General features: G+C 40.0%; 3 protein-coding genes, 1 long non-coding RNA gene and 1 other non-coding gene across 12 annotated transcripts in view; 3 read left to right on the top strand and 2 right to left on the bottom strand.

The window, feature by feature from the left end:
* Positions 1-919, bottom strand: part of LOC148321427 (uncharacterized) — a 73,121-nt gene extending 72,202 nt beyond the window's left edge. Inside the window, exon 1 of one of the 2 annotated variants that reach the window (XR_015846929.1) lies at positions 822-919. This is a non-coding gene — a long non-coding RNA (uncharacterized LOC148321427). The remainder of the gene's footprint in view (positions 1-821) is intronic. The other variant, XR_015846928.1, reaches the window with a different exon arrangement.
* A 5,506-nt stretch (positions 920-6,425) lies between these two features.
* clptm1l (CLPTM1 like) lies at positions 6,426-11,757 on the top strand. 2 transcript variants are annotated; one of them, XM_088278463.1, is made up of 18 exons: positions 6,426-6,679; positions 7,170-7,412; positions 7,495-7,589; positions 7,752-7,941; positions 8,015-8,193; positions 8,309-8,387; positions 8,516-8,633; positions 8,698-8,792; positions 8,904-8,988; positions 9,213-9,316; positions 9,437-9,502; positions 9,734-9,784; positions 9,868-9,950; positions 10,027-10,061; positions 10,136-10,191; positions 10,273-10,317; positions 10,950-11,065; positions 11,138-11,757. In XM_088278463.1, the coding sequence occupies exons 2-18, from the start codon at positions 7,248-7,250 to the stop codon at positions 11,226-11,228; spliced, it is 1,653 nt and encodes a 550-aa protein (XP_088134589.1). In that variant the 5' UTR covers positions 6,426-6,679; positions 7,170-7,247; the 3' UTR covers positions 11,229-11,757. The 2 variants fall into 2 exon arrangements, with proteins under 2 accessions (XP_088134589.1, XP_088134588.1); XM_088278462.1 differs by having other exon boundaries at positions 6,426-6,728.
* Positions 11,758-12,309: 552 nt separating this feature from the next.
* rplp1 (ribosomal protein lateral stalk subunit P1) lies at positions 12,310-13,610 on the top strand. The gene is made up of 4 exons (XM_088319069.1): positions 12,310-12,517; positions 13,103-13,177; positions 13,263-13,380; positions 13,485-13,610. The coding sequence occupies exons 1-4, from the start codon at positions 12,446-12,448 to the stop codon at positions 13,565-13,567; spliced, it is 348 nt and encodes a 115-aa protein (XP_088175195.1). The 5' UTR covers positions 12,310-12,445; the 3' UTR covers positions 13,568-13,610.
* Positions 13,611-15,698: 2,088 nt separating this feature from the next.
* trnav-cac (transfer RNA valine (anticodon CAC)) lies at positions 15,699-15,771 on the top strand. Its single transcript has one exon. It is a non-coding gene; the product is annotated as a tRNA-Val (tRNA).
* A 124-nt stretch (positions 15,772-15,895) lies between these two features.
* LOC148321423 (focal adhesion kinase 1-like) overlaps positions 15,896-17,448 on the bottom strand; it is a 28,869-nt gene continuing 27,316 nt past the window's right edge. For all 6 annotated transcript variants that reach the window (XM_088318324.1, XM_088318327.1, XM_088318320.1 and 3 more), the window contains one exon: positions 15,896-17,405. In XM_088318324.1, coding sequence (XP_088174450.1) covers positions 17,285-17,405 — 121 coding nt within the window. In that variant the 3' untranslated portion in view covers positions 15,896-17,284. The remainder of the gene's footprint in view (positions 17,406-17,448) is intronic.

Below are 17,448 nucleotides of genomic sequence, written 5' to 3'. Positions count from 1 at the left end.
TCTGGCTTGAGTGCACAACACACATCACTGCACGCTCGCAAACTCTGTGCGCGTGTGTGTATTGCTATGCGCGTGCTGCATGTGTTTGCTCTTCAGGGCAAGCTCAACTTTATCACGTTGGCATCTAAATCCAGAAATAAATGTATTCTATATTGAACGCTTTAAGTTGTTCAGAGTCGCAAAGTAACTCATCTGAAGCATATCACTTTTTTGGCACCCTGCTGTGAAGAGTATGAAGTGCAGTGGTGGGGTGCCTGAAGGGTAAAGACACTCTCCACGTTGCAAGCGAGGCCTACAAAGGGTCACAAGCTAAGGGAAGGAAGACAACAACAACTATCGTCTGTTTCTTGGGGTTGGGTTGAGAAAAATTTCTCCAAAAGCCCGCTCGGGTCTCCCAAACGGGGCGATGATGAACGCCGCCCCGCGGCTTTTGTCACTTTGTCAAGCCGGCTGTCAGTCACTCTGTCACCGTCAAGCAGCCTAGCGAGCGGCGCGTGGAGGCTGAGGCCGCATCAATCACACTCTTGTCAGCTGCTAAGGCCTGTTTGCGTTGGACGGATTACACAACACACACACACGCAGACGCACACACCTTGTGGCCAACACAGCGAGACTTTTGAGCCTCCCTCTAAATTAGCGTCTCATCCGACTCATTGAGAATGGCAAATATTTGCAGCTATATGTTGCCTGACTTGAAAACAGAAAAGGGAGCACCACCACACACACACACACTCACACTAACACACACGACTCTGAGAGGCCATAAAGCAGTAAAAAACAGTGACATTTTCCCATTGCATCGACTTAAATTGTGTCGTCACCTCCTAGACGTCATCTGTGTCCCACTTTGTAGTCCGCCCATGTTAGGGAAGCTGTGTGGTGGCGTCAATACTTCCCCCACATGGCACCACAGCGCCCCTCTCTGGTGGAAGAGCAGAACAGTAGAAATCTGCAAGGGTTCTGTAATTACTGGGAAAGAGAAGTCTAAAGTCTCATGTAAAAGACAGAGAGACACAAGGGAGGAGGAGTGGGTGCAAATAAGGATAGAGAGTTGAAAAATGGCAGACAGAGTTTGGATTCGCTCATTTATTCCTTCTGTTCTGAATCCGATGTGGGTAATTTTATCAGCATCAAAGAGCCTTTTGTTAAACGTGAAGGTTGATGAACAGAGGACGGATGGATGAACAGATGGGCGGATGGATGGAGAGATGGATGGGAGTGAAAGAGAGGGCAAGTAACTGAAGGAAAGGAGACAAAAGTGAAGGAGTAAGGGAGGGGACAGGGGGGGGGGGCTAACATAAGTCGCATCTTGTGAAGAAAGCACACATGCTGAGTTTAAAAGTGGTGCAGTACGACTGAATGGGCATGCATACTAATTCCAACAGCTTGATGTCTATTGGAAGGACACGGCGTACATTTTGAAAAGTCTCTCAGACACATAAAAGTGTGAAAGAGTCTGACTTTGGTTGGAATTAAGTGGAAGCGTTGGTGAGACAAGGTGAGGAAGGAATGTTTTGGTTTGTTTTTGGAATGATGTGTCTATACTATGATTGTTTGAAAAAAAAAAAAGTATGTGGTATGCTGCCGGGATGTTTCAAATAAGCTAAGCAGTTTACGTTAATAAATAGACGCTGTGCTTGAGTTATAAAAAATAAATAAATAAAAATTAAGAAATTAAAATCTGACCAATTACATCAATATGCAAAAATTACATATTTGACATTTGAGTAAAATAATCACAAATAAATATTTTAAATTAATCTTTACCAAGGAAATCAAGTAGAAGTTGGCATAATTAATAAATAAAAAATACTAACAAGATACAATAATGCAAAAAAATTTGAAAAAAAACATATGTAATGTTTTTTAAATTAAATAGGAAATATTAAGAAAGTAACAATAATCACTAAATTCATACATTAATATAATTACGACAAAAATATTTTTAACTCATTCACTTCCAACTGTTTTCACACCCTTCTTTACGCTACCATGTATTAATAATTAAAATTCAAGAAAATAAAATTACATTTTAAAAAATGTATTAAAAAATGAAAGTAAATTAATTTAAAAACAATTTAAAATGATATACATATATATATATATACCTGAATTTTATGATTCTTAAAAGACATCAAATATATGTCATTGCCAGTATGAGTTCAAAAATAAATATAACAAATGAAAATTGTGACACTTTTTTTTTTTTTGCATAATCAATAAATAAATCCTCCAGAATAACAAATTTATTCTATTAGATAAATACTGATCACCTCTGCGATAAATGATCATTTACATAACTTCTACATGCATTTGGCTAAATTGATCACCTGAGAGCATCTTAACCGCGAATGTTTGATGTTTGTTCACGGTTGAGTTTCGCCCTATTTTCAAAGAGATTAGAAGCAGATTGCCTCACTCGTTTACACGTGAGTGCGAGTGTGTGTGTGCACGAGCTGTGCGGACATGGTGTGCCCTGGTAAAATTGAACTGTCATGGCCAGAATGGGCACTTTGATCATTTCATGTTCGCAGTGAAGGGAAAAGAGAAGGACGAGTTGAGTGGAGGGGAGGGAGGGGGAAAGCTAAAGTGGAAAAGGAAGAGCAAAAACAAGGTGAGTAGAAGAACAGAGCATAGGGAATGCAAATGAAAGCAGGAAATGTACATTCAAAGCGAAAAAGTATGAAAGGTGCAAGAGAAGAGCGGACAAGAGCAGGAAGAAACTGGAGGGCGCGCGGACAAAAAGACGGGCGGCTGATGGACGATAAGGGATGAAAGCCTCCTTTCAGCTCGGCGACAGGGATGTGCTTCGCATGGGACGCCACTTACGCGGACTCTGTAGCGTGAGATGACTTTCCAGAGTTCCTTTCATCTCCGGGCATTGGGGCGAAAGTTGCCGAGGGAGACCTCAAGACACAAGCGCACACAAATTGGGCATGAGCATCAAGTATATTAAGAATTGTTGAGAATGGACATGGAAAGAAATTTGGTTTCATGCCTCCTTTGTTGAGTTTGACCCCACTTCTGATTTTTATTTTATTTTTTTTGGAATGTCGCACCTCCATTCAGTCCAACACAGCTGCTTAACACCAAAATGCCATGTGGAGATTTAGACTGCAAGTAAATCATCGCCCATACATTTTTTGGCATTATTTTCACTGGCGGAGACAGCACTTCATCACCAAGCTGCCAAATCACACTTGTCGGCGGACGCTCGTCGACAACGCAAATAAATGACGCTAATTTTTTCAAAACAGCCTGGCGGCTGCTCGTTGCTAATGCTGATAAATGATGCTGAACTTTACTAAAATTGCAGCTCACGCAGACTCGCCAATGTTACGTGCTGCTAGCTTAAAGGCACCAAAACCACAACGAGTGCAAGCATTTCCTGTGGTGTGTCTTCAAATATGCTCACAAAATGTTGAAAAGGTTTATTTTAACCAGTTTAAATGTGTTTCGAATGTGCAGGAAGGGCAAAACTATTTTTTTTTTGTGAGTTTATTGGGTCTCTTTCGATTGCGGAAATCATCTCTTGATAGATGGCTAGAGCAAGAGCACAAAAGTCTCCCGGGTCACATAAATGGATATATATGGTATGGGCCAGGTCAAGTGAGTGTGTTTTGTGTGTGTGTGTGTGTGTGTGTGTGTGTGTGCTACCTTGGAGGACGGCAGAAGGGTATCCGCCTAACTTCTCAACTCGTTCAATCACGAGGCGACAAGGCGCGGGAGGCTGCAGAGAGAAGGACGGAGAGAGAGAAATAATGAAGGCGACAAGGCGAGACGGATGGCGAGAGGTTAAAGATTCCGTTAGACGGGGCGCGAGGGAGGGACAGACGGGAGGCATTAAAAAGAATAGTGCGGGCTCGCCAGGGCGCCGGCATTGTTTAATCACCGGGAAACAAGACGGCGGAAAAAGGGGGCGAATGGCGATGGGTAAATGAGGAAAGAGTGACAGATACGTTGTGAGGAGGGAAATGTGGAATGAGAATGAAGGGAAAGCAAAGGAGGACGGATGGGGATTTGGATTCTGCTTTCGATGCAGGACAGCGATGAAGGCAGAGAGGGATGAGACGTGAAAAGATTCCAGACTATGATTTACATGACAAAAAAAATGGTCATTTAAGTCCAATTTTTTCTTGACAATCATAAATTAGATGCGTTTGTGGAATAGGAATTGAGTAGACTTGCTGTCCGCTGGAAACGGCATCAGGGCTCAAGTAACAACCAATCACGGCTCAGTTTATGAATGTCACATGACCAAACGCAGAGTACAAAAATGTTTCCCCCATTTGGCACCTTCGCGCAGCTTCTTGGTGCCAATCAATGATGACATCTTGAGACGTGACTGAACAGAATCCGTTTCCAGATTTAATATCCCAGAGCAACCTCGCTGTGACTAACGTTCGCTCAAGTGTCGAAGCTTTAATCAAACGTGGAGCTTTTGAAGCAAGCCTGATTACCTGGCAGTCTAAAAAAAAAACATCCAACTTTTTCCTACTCGGACTTTATCCTTGGCCTGACAGCTAAAGATGTACGTTACAAACCGCTACGCTTGCAAATGGGAACGTGAGCGTCGAGATGGTATGCACGCGGGAGGTCATTTGGAAACGAGTCACACTCAATGTCGATTCATCTCCTCGATTAGTAGCAAAAGTCCCCGAAGAGTGGAGGATGTTAATGGAGACACACGACCAGGTGATTATGGATCATCGACAGACCCGGGGGGGGGTTGTTGATTCGACATCAAAATGTGGTGCGTTTAATTATTTGTCATATGCACGCATGTCAATCGCTAAATGAGAATTGCGTTTGTAGCAACGTATTATGAGAACAGGACAATAATATTACAATCAATTTAGAAGACAGCTACAAGCAAACCGACATTTCTGTGCCGGTGCAATTAACATTCCTTAAAGCGCACCTCATCAAAGCGACCGTTAAGGGAGATGCTTTATGAGCATGACGTGGAAATAGAAGCAGGCAGGCCGAGATTCCGCCGCGATGAATTTCCGAGCGGAGGGCCCAAACGCGGTCACCATTTCCACTCAAAGTCAGAAAACAAGAACGTGCCTGAGGATTTCCACCTGCTCGCCGTCTCGCGGGGGAGCGGAAACTCTGCAATTTGCTTCATGTATTTGACTCAGGTATCCCGAGGGGAGCCGGGAAGTACATCACTGGCACAGAGAGCGGCCGAGGCCTTTTAATCACTTCTGACAAGTAGACGGGCGAGGGATGCCTCAGTTGGGGCGGTGTGGGGGGGGGTCGTACCCTTCTCCTATCTTTGAAATGCTGCCATTCTCCTTTGCATTTTTTACACTCTCACACTGTTCTTGACATTCTCTCTTCTGCCCAAAAGGCTCACAGCAGACTGTGACAAGAGCTTCTTTTTTTTCTTACTTTGACCCCTTTCCCTTACTTTTCACACTCTCGGCTTGGAAATATGATAGTTAAAGCATCAAAAAAAAATCTTTAGCAAGAAAAGGTCGACAGGATGAAATGCCAGAGTCAGAAATGAGTAAGGACTGAAACGCATGCTAATGCATTCATTCTGGCAAAGATATGATGAAAATATACCACCTAGTGGCTGTGAACAGCATTGTAGTGACGTCACATTAAGGGCAGATACGGGTAAGAAAAAAAAAAGACTAAAAGCACAAATACACTTTCCTTAAAGTTAAAACACATAAAACACATTGGATGCAAAATTTGCACAACAACTTGCACACGTCTGCAGACAAATAGGAGTCACCGTGCTTTGCAATAGGTTACATCTCATTAACGGTTGAATGTTTTGTTGCTAGTAGCCACTAAAATCAGTGGCATTATTTGAGCATTGCCGCAGGTCTGAGGGGCGTTGGTAGCTGATGACGTCATATTCATACAAATATGCGGAAGTCACAAAAAACGTGGCCGTGATCGTATAGTGGTTAGTACTCTGCGTTGTGGCCGCAGCAACCCCGATTCGAATCCGGGTCACGGCATTTTTCAAATATAATCTTTGGTTAGTACAATATATGTAGTTAGAAAGAATTTGACACATTCATTTAAACACATGTAACTTCAAAACATTAAAATTACAACACGTTCCACAATGACAAATGTAGCATTTCAAAGTGCAGTATATTTGATAGCATTTTTTGAGGATATATTGACGAATATTGCACAACGTGGGACTCCCACAAATCAAATACGGTTGATATAATATATACATATTAAAAGTACATATTGCGAAAACCTACCATCATTAGAGCATTAAAGCAGCCGCGATCAAATTATAGCACGACTATGCTTTTGTCGACACGCAATTGTTAATTATTTATTCCCTAATAAACTAAAAAATTTACAAAAGTATTTTGACAATATCGGGGTTCTTCGCAGTTATAATCTCCTTTTTTCTCGCGTTAACAAACCCGGTGTAATCTCGTTATTACACCAAACCAGGAAGTGAATACCGGAAGTAGTGTAAATCCACCTCACACTACAGCGACAGCTGATGTGATTTTTATTTATTTATTTTTGTTGCTCCCTGAATTGAGATGCGCATGGGAGGATTCACGTATTCCTGATATTTGGATCAGCAACCGTAGCACTTGGGGCATTTTTTAAACACGATGTCGTCGCGTTGAACGAGACGGCCGGGATCCGAAAGGGGGACGCGACAAGTCGCAGCCAGAGCGCCGTGAGTGTCCTGGCACTCGATCACTGGCAGCCTGACACTTTCTCCACTGGTTTGTTTGAATTAAAACAACGTATACCTTTCATCAATATTGATAGGTGGCACCAACATGAGCGCAAACCAACTGCTTGCATTCCTATTACGAAACCTGTAACACATTTGCGATCGCTTTGTATTATGATGATTTAACACATACTACAAGCATGACACAAAATTACACAAGTCGTGATTTTGACTTCATTTAGATTTTAAGCAGTTAACATTGCCGAAAATGTAACAACAATGTAAAAGGTTTTTAGCATTAAAACCTAATGTAAAAAATATTTTTCCCCCACTTGTTAGCCAATTATCAGTTAGCTTTATTATCTGTCAGTTCACGCTTGGTTTAGTCATAAATGTGTCAACATGATCAAAGCCATGCTTAATTTAAGCTATTGAGACTCTAACAATGACAAAACCAGATGAGCAGGTTTCTCAAATGTCCTTGTTGAAGCTGCAACTTATTGGCATCCGGACTGACATGGGCCAGCCCCGCAGCTAGCTGAGGAGAAACCAAACTGCCCTTGCAACCATGTTCCTGAAGTCATCGTTCACCACCCTGGTGGTGGGTGTTTTCGTGGTGTATGTGGTGCACACCTGCTGGGTGATGTACGGCATCGTGTACACTAAACCGTGCGAGCCGCCTGCCAGCACCGGCTGCATCACGCCTTTCCTTGCGGGAAACCCCGAGCTCCAGGTGAGGAATGTATTATCTTATCTGGTATTGGAAGAATTTGATCAATTTTTTTGATTGCGTGACATTTGTGTGTGTTATCTAGATGAGCATCTACACAGCCCTCCGACCCAATGCAGACGGGGGCCACACCCTCATCCACAAAGAGGAGAATTTTAATATCAACGAAAAGTTTGAGAGGTCTGTAGATGCTCATTGTTGCCTTTTAGCTCTGACAGAACAAATGTATAAAAATGTATTTAACATTGTAAACAACGTAGTAGATGTGCCACAAGATTCTGTCCTGGGCCCAATTTAATTTCCCCTGCTACTCACTAATGTCAGCGTTTGTCTCTTCCCCAGGACTGTGAACGTCTCGATACCCAAGAAGACGCGCAACAACGGGACTCTTTATGCGCTGGTGTTTGTCCACCAGGTCGGCATCACCCCGTGGCAGGACCCGCGGCAGGTGCACATGGTGGCCCAGCTCACCGCCTACATGGTGCCCAAGCCCCCTGAAATCTCCCTCATATCCGGCGAGGAAAAAATGCAGGTGTGACGCAATGGATTATGATTAATGAAGCTTACAGATTGGCTAGCGGGTTAACTTGCATATTTGCAATCAGCTCCCAAAGGGTGTCACCGAAGAAGCCCGTCAGACCAAACAACACAAAGACGAAGAAAGACAAGCGTCAGACCAGCCCGTTTCGCACTGGCGCTCTCGCCTGACGCTCAACATCGTGGGCGACCATTTTGTGTTCGACAAGGAACACCTTCCGAATGACGTGCGCCGCTACCTCAGAGCGTAAGGCTCTCTCCACCCGCATCTTGCCAACTGCATATTTCTCGAGCTTGTGGAATAAATGGACCTCCTATTTTATTTAGAACTACAAAAAAAAGATGTTGATGGTTGCTTCCAGGTTTCAAAATGGCAAGAAGATGGTTTACCTACCTCTGCTCTTTGTTGACGAGCTCAGCAACCGCTTGAAGGATCTGCTGGTAATTCCAAACCATCTGGCTTTCTGTTCATTCCAAAGAAAAAGTAGTCCCGCAAAAAGTGACATTTCCTCACCTGCAATCATACATAAATCAGCATTCGATTTAGACAGCCTATGTTGTCTTCATAGGAGATAAACAGCACCAGCCTGGAGCTTCCGCTTACCATCTCCTATGACGCCATCTCCCTGGGAAGACTCAGGTTCTGGATCCACATGCAGGATGCCGTCTACTCCCTGCAACAGTTTGGTACGACCCGCAGAAACACTCCAATCTTGTGCCGTCATTTCACGCCGCCGTTTGCCCCTCGCAGGCTTCACAGAGAAGGACGCCGACGAGATTAAAGGGGTCTTCACAGACACTAATCTGTACTTCTTGGCTTTGACCTTCTTCGTGGCCGCTTTTCATGTGAGTCTCTCCACCCCCGAAATGGCCGTTTTTGTTTTGGATTAAGGTGAATCAAATGAATAGAAGAGTGGAAAAGATGTCCCCCTTTTTTTTTTTTTTTTCTGTCTCCAGCTGCTTTTTGACTTCTTGGCCTTCAAGAATGACATCAGTTTCTGGAAAGAGAAGAAAAGCATGGTGGGAATGTCAAGCAAAGCGGGTAGGACAACTTAGTTAATTAATTTATATTATATATATATATATATATATTTTTTTTATTTTTTTTATTTAACAATTTGGCCTCTAAAAAAAATTCGACCATGTTAAAATGCATTCACAAGCTGTCATTTGCATTCCAGAGCAACAGGTGGCGCTGTAACCCCTAACTGTAGAAAGAGATGGATCTATTTAATTGAAAAAAAATAATAATTTTGATTCTTTTAGTGCTGTGGCGATGCTTCAGCACCATCATCATCTTCCTCTACCTACTGGACGAGCAAACCAGCCTGCTGGTCCTCATCCCCGCCGGCATTGGCTCCATTATTGAGGTGAGCATACGCATTTTTGATCTTAAGTTATATAGCATGTGCCTTCAAAATAAATTGCTTGCATAAGATTTGATGACATGTTATGTAGACAGATAGGACTAAAAGGACGTTTTGTTGTAGGTGTGGAAAGTGAAGAAGGCTTTGAAAATTCAGGTGCTCTGGAAAGGAGGAAAACCGACATTCCGGGTAGGTTGATGAGATACATTTTCTTTTTCTTTTTCTTGTTATCAACTGGGTGGGAATTTTCATCATAAGCCGCAAAGAGTGTACTTGTACATGGACATCCTCTAAATGCTTCCCATAATCTCGGATGTAAAATATGTACATTGTCTTAACAAATGTCTGAGAAGCACTGATTTACTACTCAAGTGAGACTTAATAGAAAATCAGTCTCCAAATATTGTTTTTTGTCTGCAGTTTGGCCAGTTGGACGAGTCGGAGAGAAGAACAGGAGAGTACGACACTCAGGTAACCAAATAACTGACAAAACTTTCACTTATTTCAAGTGACGTGCTTAATAATGTGACCATTCCTCATGTCCCACCTTTAAGGCCATGAAGTACCTCTCGTACCTTCTCTACCCGCTGTGCTTGGGCGGAGCCTTGTACGCGCTAATATTCCTGCGATATAAAAGGTCAGGATGCTGTACGTTTACAAGCGTTCGCCAAGCGTTCGCTAATTGGTTGTCTTCATTTTTTTTTCTGTTGCAGTTGGTACTCGTGGCTCATCAACAGTTTGGTGAACGGTAAGTTTGGAGCAGCAATTGCTTTTAAAGCTCAACTTCACAATTTAATCTCCATCCGCAAAAATATATTTTAGGTGTCTATGCATTTGGCTTCCTCTTCATGCTTCCTCAACTGTTTGTCAACTATAAGGTGAGCTCACGGTTTTTAACAATCAATGGTCTGAGAGGAATATGTTTTAAAAAAATCGAATTTGTTTTCTTCATTCAATAGTTGAAGTCAGTGGCTCATCTGCCCTGGAAGGCTTTTATGTACAAGGTGAGAACACAGGGCAGAAAAAAATACTGTTTTAAATTATGTGCATTTGTGGTACTTGTATGAGTCATATCATTAAAAAGTTTAATAAAAAGTAAAGCGTTATTACAACAAAAGTTGGAATTGCAAGAAGAAGGTAATGTTTTAATATTACATTAAAAAGATGTAAAATTATATAATTTATTTATGAGAATAAAATCTTAGTACCATATTATGACTGAGATATTCTAGCATATTTTTAAGTCAAGTTTAGAGAGTTCAGAATTTTGCAAATGTTCAGAAAATTCCGGGGGAATTTCACTGTTTTTTTTTTTTTTAAGTAAGTTTACAGGTAATCTTATGAAAATAGGAGATTTAATGGGGAATAAAATGTGATTTAAAAAAAGTCTTAAATTTAAGAAAATTGTCAATTTTACAATTGTAAAAAAAATCTGAAATTAATAAAAAAATATATATTCAAATTTTATGAAAATAGTCTTTATTTTACGGGAATGCTGCAGAAATAAAAATGCAGCCGTATGAGAAGCCAAGTGTTTTTATTTTTACAATAAAGTCAAAACAGTCACAATTAATATTTCTCTGTAAATTGATATTGTCTATTTTATTTATTTTTATTTTTTATTTTATGATGTTAGGCATTCAACACCTTCATCGACGACGTGTTTGCCTTCATCATCACCATGCCGACATCGCATCGACTGGCCTGTTTCCGAGACGACGTGGTCTTTCTCATTTACCTTTACCAGCGATGGTAAGCACACGTTACCACGAACACACACACGGGCAAGCATAAATGACCGCTAACCATCTTGCCCCTCCTCAGGCTCTACCCGGTGGACAAAACGAGAGTCAACGAATACGGAATTTCGTACGATGACGAACCCAAAAGTAAATCTAAAACTAAAAAGGACTAAAAAGGACAAAGGCGACCAAGTGAAGGAACATCAACATCCTTAATTGTAAACATGATTTAACTGGATTTTGTTTTCCTCTGCAAATATTCAGAGAAACATTTTTGTGAGGATTTTAGTTGACAGCATTTTGTATTTTTTGTAATGCCTCTGTTGCGTCCAAAGGACATTTTCCGTAAATATTTTGTTTTTGTCCTCTTCGAATCAGGCTGCCACTTAATTCCATTTTGCACAAGTATTTAACATACGGAACGTATCGGTGCCAAATGTGAGAGGAATTTTCTTCCGATTTTTTTCCATCTTACTTACCTTTAGCAGTCACTCTGTTGGATGCTTGTAAATGGCTCTGAAATGGACAGACAAAGTATTACTATAAATTTGTCACATCAAGATTCCATTCCATTGTGCTGATATGTGACTTTGAAATACATTCTCATAAACTTCAGGGTTTCCCTCCCGGTGTAATTGCTGACCTTTTTTTTAATTGATGTCGTGATTACTTGAGATGTAATAAACTGACTGAATATGCAAACTTGTTTTCCTGATTTTTTTTTTTGGGGGGGGGGTAAATGGATGTAATAATTTATGATACTTAAAATAAATATATAGTCCATCCCAAAAAGATATTTAAAGAATCACAAATTTTTAATTTATTAGGCAGGAACTGGCTTTAACCCCTTGACACCTGTATTTATTTCCAATAATTAAAAAAGGTTATGAGTAAAGCACATAAAATGGATCAAATAAATCAGCAATAACAGGCATTTATAGTACAAAAAAAAGAAATGCTGCCAGTATTTCACAAAAAATAAATAAAAATACCAAGAGTCTTAAATAAAAATGAAGACACCTTGAAAACATTAAATGAGGACACTATTTCAACAGCTTTTTATTTTTAGAACCAGATATAGAAACTAAATATACACGTTTAAAAAATAAGGAAAGGTTTTGTTTTCTGAATTTGGGTAAATAAAGAAAGATGACGACGCTCTCGCGCGGGCTACGTCAGTCGTTCTTGCCCATGCACCATGACGTCACTTCCTACCGACGCAAACTATAAAATGAAAACTCCCGCCCACTGCTGCCCCTTTTTCCATTATCAGGAAGTGAACGTGCCTAAGGTGCTCGGTTCTTCACCCGAAGCTAAGGCCCGTAATCCGGCGACTAGCACCCTGAAAATTAGGCATCCAACACCATAAACGTGAAAACAAACTTGTACGATGGCTTCCGTGTCCGAGCTCGCCTGTATTTACTCGGCTCTCATCCTCCATGACGATGAAGTCACTGTCACCGTAAGTGTCGCGATCGCCCGGTTAGCTTTGCCGCCATCAGGCTTAACTTTCAAACTTTCAGTAGCCACAAAACGAGGCAACGTAAAACGGACGTGTTTTTATTAAAAGGTACATTTTGTTTAGAAATAGGGAAACGACATTTACAGTCATTGGGTTTAAGTCTAGCAGCTCGTTGCTAATGCTAGGCTAACTCCTTGCAGAAGACACGAGTGTGCCAACAGCCGGCATTGAATAATATAAATGGTTTATTTCCTGTATTACTAAATTCTTAGTGCAACTTTAAATTGTTTAAACATAAATTGGCTGGCTTAAATGTGTCTTATAATTCAAACCTTTGCTTGAAACTCTTCACTTGCTTTGGAGCCTTGTTTTGAAACCTTAACCCTAATTTGTATTTAAAAAAAATACAAAAAAAAGGCTAGAAATCATACTTTGAATCCCAACCACCTTCAAACCCAAACAGCTGCCTTGAATCTTGAGTTATTCTCTGGAACTTGTATTCAATTTAGTGCATATGTTCAATAATTTAGAAATCTATGGTACACTCTTGCAATTTTAAATTATTCTTTACCATATTGAATTTAGGAGGACAAGCTGAACGCCCTGATCAAGGCCGCCGGTGTGAGTGTGGAGCCTTTCTGGCCCAGTCTCTTCGCCAAGGTAATGCGCAACTGCCGTTTTTACTCTTAAATGAAGTTCATTCGACAAGAACTGAAAGACACTTACCTGCCTTTGCTTCCCATAGGCTCTGTCCAACATCGACATCGGCAGCCTGATCTGCAACGTCGGTGCCGGAGGAGGCGCGCCTGCTGGAGCCCCTGCTGCCGGAGGAGCAGTTGCCGCCTCTGCTGGAGATGCCCCAGGTAAAGAAAAAAATATTAAAATGGGGTGGGGGCTTAATTAACTTAATGTGTTGCTCTTGTGCTTATTTTTTTAACTATACATTGTTTTCCTTTTAACCCCGCAGCTAAGGCAGAAGAGAAGAAAGAAGAGAAGAAGGAGGAGTCCGAGGAGTCTGATGACGACATGGGCTTTGGTCTTTTTGATTAAAGTGGATGTTTTTCTAAAAACATAATAAAATGACCAAAAAATATCTTGCTTGTGTTATCATTCTTTATCTAATGGCAATATCCATTCAATATCATTTTTCAATTATGCCAGCAGAGTAAAAAAAATGGGTGCCTGGCGTTAGACATTAATTCAAACTTTTTTTTTCTCTAGCATGTGTTTTCATTGAACATCAAATCTTGTTCCACACTGAGTACAATGACAAAGGGCTTTCTGATTTCTGAATATTAAAGGTTAGATTTGCAACAGGTGAATTTATTTTTTGAAACATGGCTATGAATTACACTTGAAAATCCATATTGCACAAGGTCAGTCAAAATTTAGATCCCCCATAAATAAAAAAAACCTGATGTGCCACAAAAGTTCTTGAAATAAATGTTCAAACAATTTTAAGTGATGCATACTTAAAACATGTAACCCTTATAAAATGTTTTACACATGGCAAACATTCGTTATTTTTGGTTTCTTTATGTATTTTTTAAGAAAAATAAAAACAAAATTAATATAAATACACTTGACCAAAAAAAATCAGGTGAAAGCTCTTCCGGCTCAAATACACTTCCGGTTCACGCAACTTGTTTACAATTTCTAAAGCACGGCGAAACGTCCGTTCCTCCACCCACGCCCCCCCCCCCCCCCCCCCCCATCTTGTTTTTGGGAAGGAATATTTACTTAAGATTTCAGTATTTTTTTTAACTTCCCTTTTTCTGGAAGAAAGGATACACTGATTCAATACGCGCTTCGGTAGTTCTTTATACTGGTTAATACACTGAATTTTTTAACATAACTATTTAGACTGAGAAAAAAAACAACCGCCAGGGGGCGACAAAGATAAGAAAACAAGAAACTATGAAAATATAGAGTACATCAATACAATGTTTTCTATCCTTTCGCGTTTGTGGATGTGGATTGTTCAATAGTTTTAACATATTGTTTGCCTTCATTTACAAGCATACAAAAATACGTCTCTGATTAATATTTCTTTATTTATGTATATGCTATTTAGCAAACAATGTAATACTCAGTCACAGAAAGCGCAAAAAGCGTCAGTCTTTTTTAAACCGCTGGAAGAAAACATTGCATCGGTAACAGCTGTGGATTATTATGAATGATATTTCATTTATCTTGTCAAATATTTAGCAGGCAGATTGCATATATTTTTGGAATTACAATTATTGGCAAGACTATTGCAATAAAAAACAACATATGGAATAAAAGCAAGATCTTCCTGAAAAAGTCATCGGAAATTATAATTATTGCAAATCGTCCCATTTTCAGTTTTTGTTCGATCAGTGGGTAGTAAATTAAGAATCAAATAATGACCAGCCAAACGTCTGAATAACATAACAGAAGCAGCATTTACGACACAAATTAAATTCAGTAACATAAATAATTACACCATATTTCGACATAAACTCTTGGTGTGGACATCGACTTACCAATGAGACGCCGAACTTCTCATAGTGATTTCTGCGCTTACAAGTGTGCATTACCGTAAAGCGTTACGCCTCGACGTACAAAATCACAATCACACAAACAGATGTGTATTACCGTAAAGCTACCACCATTGTCGTAAATACGGTTGATTCATGGCGATGTTGAGCTTTCTTAACCGCATTATTTGCATGTAAATAAACACAAACCACCGCCGCTCTTGAAATTATAGCAAATTATAAAACGAAAAAAATATTGCAAAGTAGCCGTCTGCCCTTTCCTTGTTGTACCGTCCGTTGCCAAAAAATGAATGTTGATGGAATAATGTCGCTGTTCCGCGTACTAACGCAAAAAACAGGAGTTGATGTTAGTTGTGTTCTGAGTAGAATGTAGGCAATAGGGTTTCAAATTGTGGTGAAAAGACGTCATCCACATTGAAATAAATTGGGTGGGTGCAGAACCGCATATGACCAGCAGAGAGCGCACTCCCTATAGGTTGAGGTTAGTTTTCGGATTTTGGTCAGTCGAAAGTTGGTCATTTTTTATGTTTGAAAAAAAAATAAGAATAAACTTGATGGCAAAAGGCGGCGCATCTTTTAAGCCACTAAGAAAACGTTAAAAAAAAAAACATCAGGAAGTATATACTTTATATTTACAATGTGTCTCGACGCCTCTAACGGTTTCCGTAGTGTAGTGGTTATCACGTTCGCCTCACACGCGAAAGGTCCCCGGTTCGAAACCGGGCGGAAACACTTTATTATTCTTTCTCTATTATAATATTTTTTATAACTACGACTCTAAGGCAAATGAAAAGCGAAGAATTAGCCCGACGGCAGGAATTGTTTATTTTATGGTCAATAAAGACGTAACCACAACTTGTAACGGTGCATTTTTTTTTAATTTGCAACTGTACATGATGTGAGTCTTTCCTGAGAGAAGTGCTGGGGAAAAACATCAAAAGAACATTTATGAAACGGAAATTTACATCCTGTTTAGGGAATACATCAGGTTCAAACCGGCTGACCAAAGCGGCCAACTAAAGTCACCACTCACCCAACAAATGTGGCTCTAGTCTATTCACAGTATTGATTTTTGACTGAAAAGTTGCCAATTTGATTCGTGGTGTAAAAATAAACAGGCAACCCAATATAACTTCATTAAACATATTAAAAAAAAAAACAAGAAGCCATCAAAATTATTTTTCAACATAATTAAAAAGCATATTCATGGTGTTCTGCATCGATTCCCTCCTCTGCTTGTATCCAACAAGCAATCCGTGCCTCAGAAAAGTGTTTAAACAGAGATTATTTCTATAATCACCGTTTGGAAAAAAAAATAAAATAAAGAAAACGTGGCCGTATACAAAGTGATTTTTTTAAAGCAGGGGGGCAACCTCTGGCATGTGGCCCGCCATGCAATTTTAAAAACACATCAAACCTAAGAGGAGCTGACATGCACATTTAAAAACATTTAACCTGCAAATGCTCATATTTTTCATACGTTTAAGAAAAATGGCCCCTGCTTGGCAAACTGTTCCCCACCCTGATTTGAAGTTTAAGGATGAGAATGTGAAAAGTAAAGCAATACGAAGAAAAAGAAAACATCCAGTAAGAGCCACGGCTGGAAATATTACATATATATAAACTGTGTATATATTATATAAAAAGCATGTTCAAGCGTCACCACTTCATCTGCTTTCCAGTTCATCACGTGGCAAACTCCTCCAAAATGAGTCCTCACGTGTTAAATATTTTTTTAAATGTCTTTAAAAATGTCTACCTTTTAAAATGTACAGGGTGATTAAAAAAGTAACGCCCCTCTTTTAAAATGTTTTTTTTTGTAATTTTGCTCTTGATTTTTTTTGTGCGGTTTATTTCATGAATGATATTTTAATCTGTATATTTCCTTTTTTTTGTGTGTTTGTTCTTTATCAGAGAATGTAATCCATAATTCAATCTGGCCCGTGACCAGTGGTTGAGAGAATGTTTAAATATTGATTTTCATACAAGATGGAGCCCTTCCATCTTATCATATCTATTTGTACAAATTTATACATTAGAGAACAAACAAACAAAAAAAGAGAAACTTGCAATAAATGAGTTATTAATCACTTTGTAATATTGAAAATATGTGACAAGAGTTTTCCTTAAAAAAAAAAAGTAGTAATTACAAGATGACACCAAAATATGGCATCTGTAGTGTCCACTGTCCTCCATTTGAAACCAAGTCTCTGTCTCCATGGTAACATCCGCGCATCCTGCAGGATTAATGCGTTCGCGTGATCATCTTGAGACGTGCCTGGTCGATGACATCCAGCAGGTTCTTGGCGTCCACGGCGAGGGCATGCGCCGCCATTAGCATTTGCTTTTTGTAGTCCTTCTGCAAGCTGCAGAGAAAGGCGAGACGAGTTTGACCACGTCAACACCAAG

This window comes from Idiotropiscis lumnitzeri, chromosome 16 (genome assembly GCF_059441095.1).
Source record: "Idiotropiscis lumnitzeri isolate Australia: NSW breed Sydney's pygmy pipehorse chromosome 16, RoL_Ilum_1.0, whole genome shotgun sequence".
In the NCBI taxonomy this organism is placed as follows: domain Eukaryota; kingdom Metazoa; phylum Chordata; class Actinopteri; order Syngnathiformes; family Syngnathidae; genus Idiotropiscis; species Idiotropiscis lumnitzeri.
The sequence above is the reverse complement of the archived record's forward strand: the minus strand, read 5'-3'. Positions and strand labels throughout refer to the sequence as shown.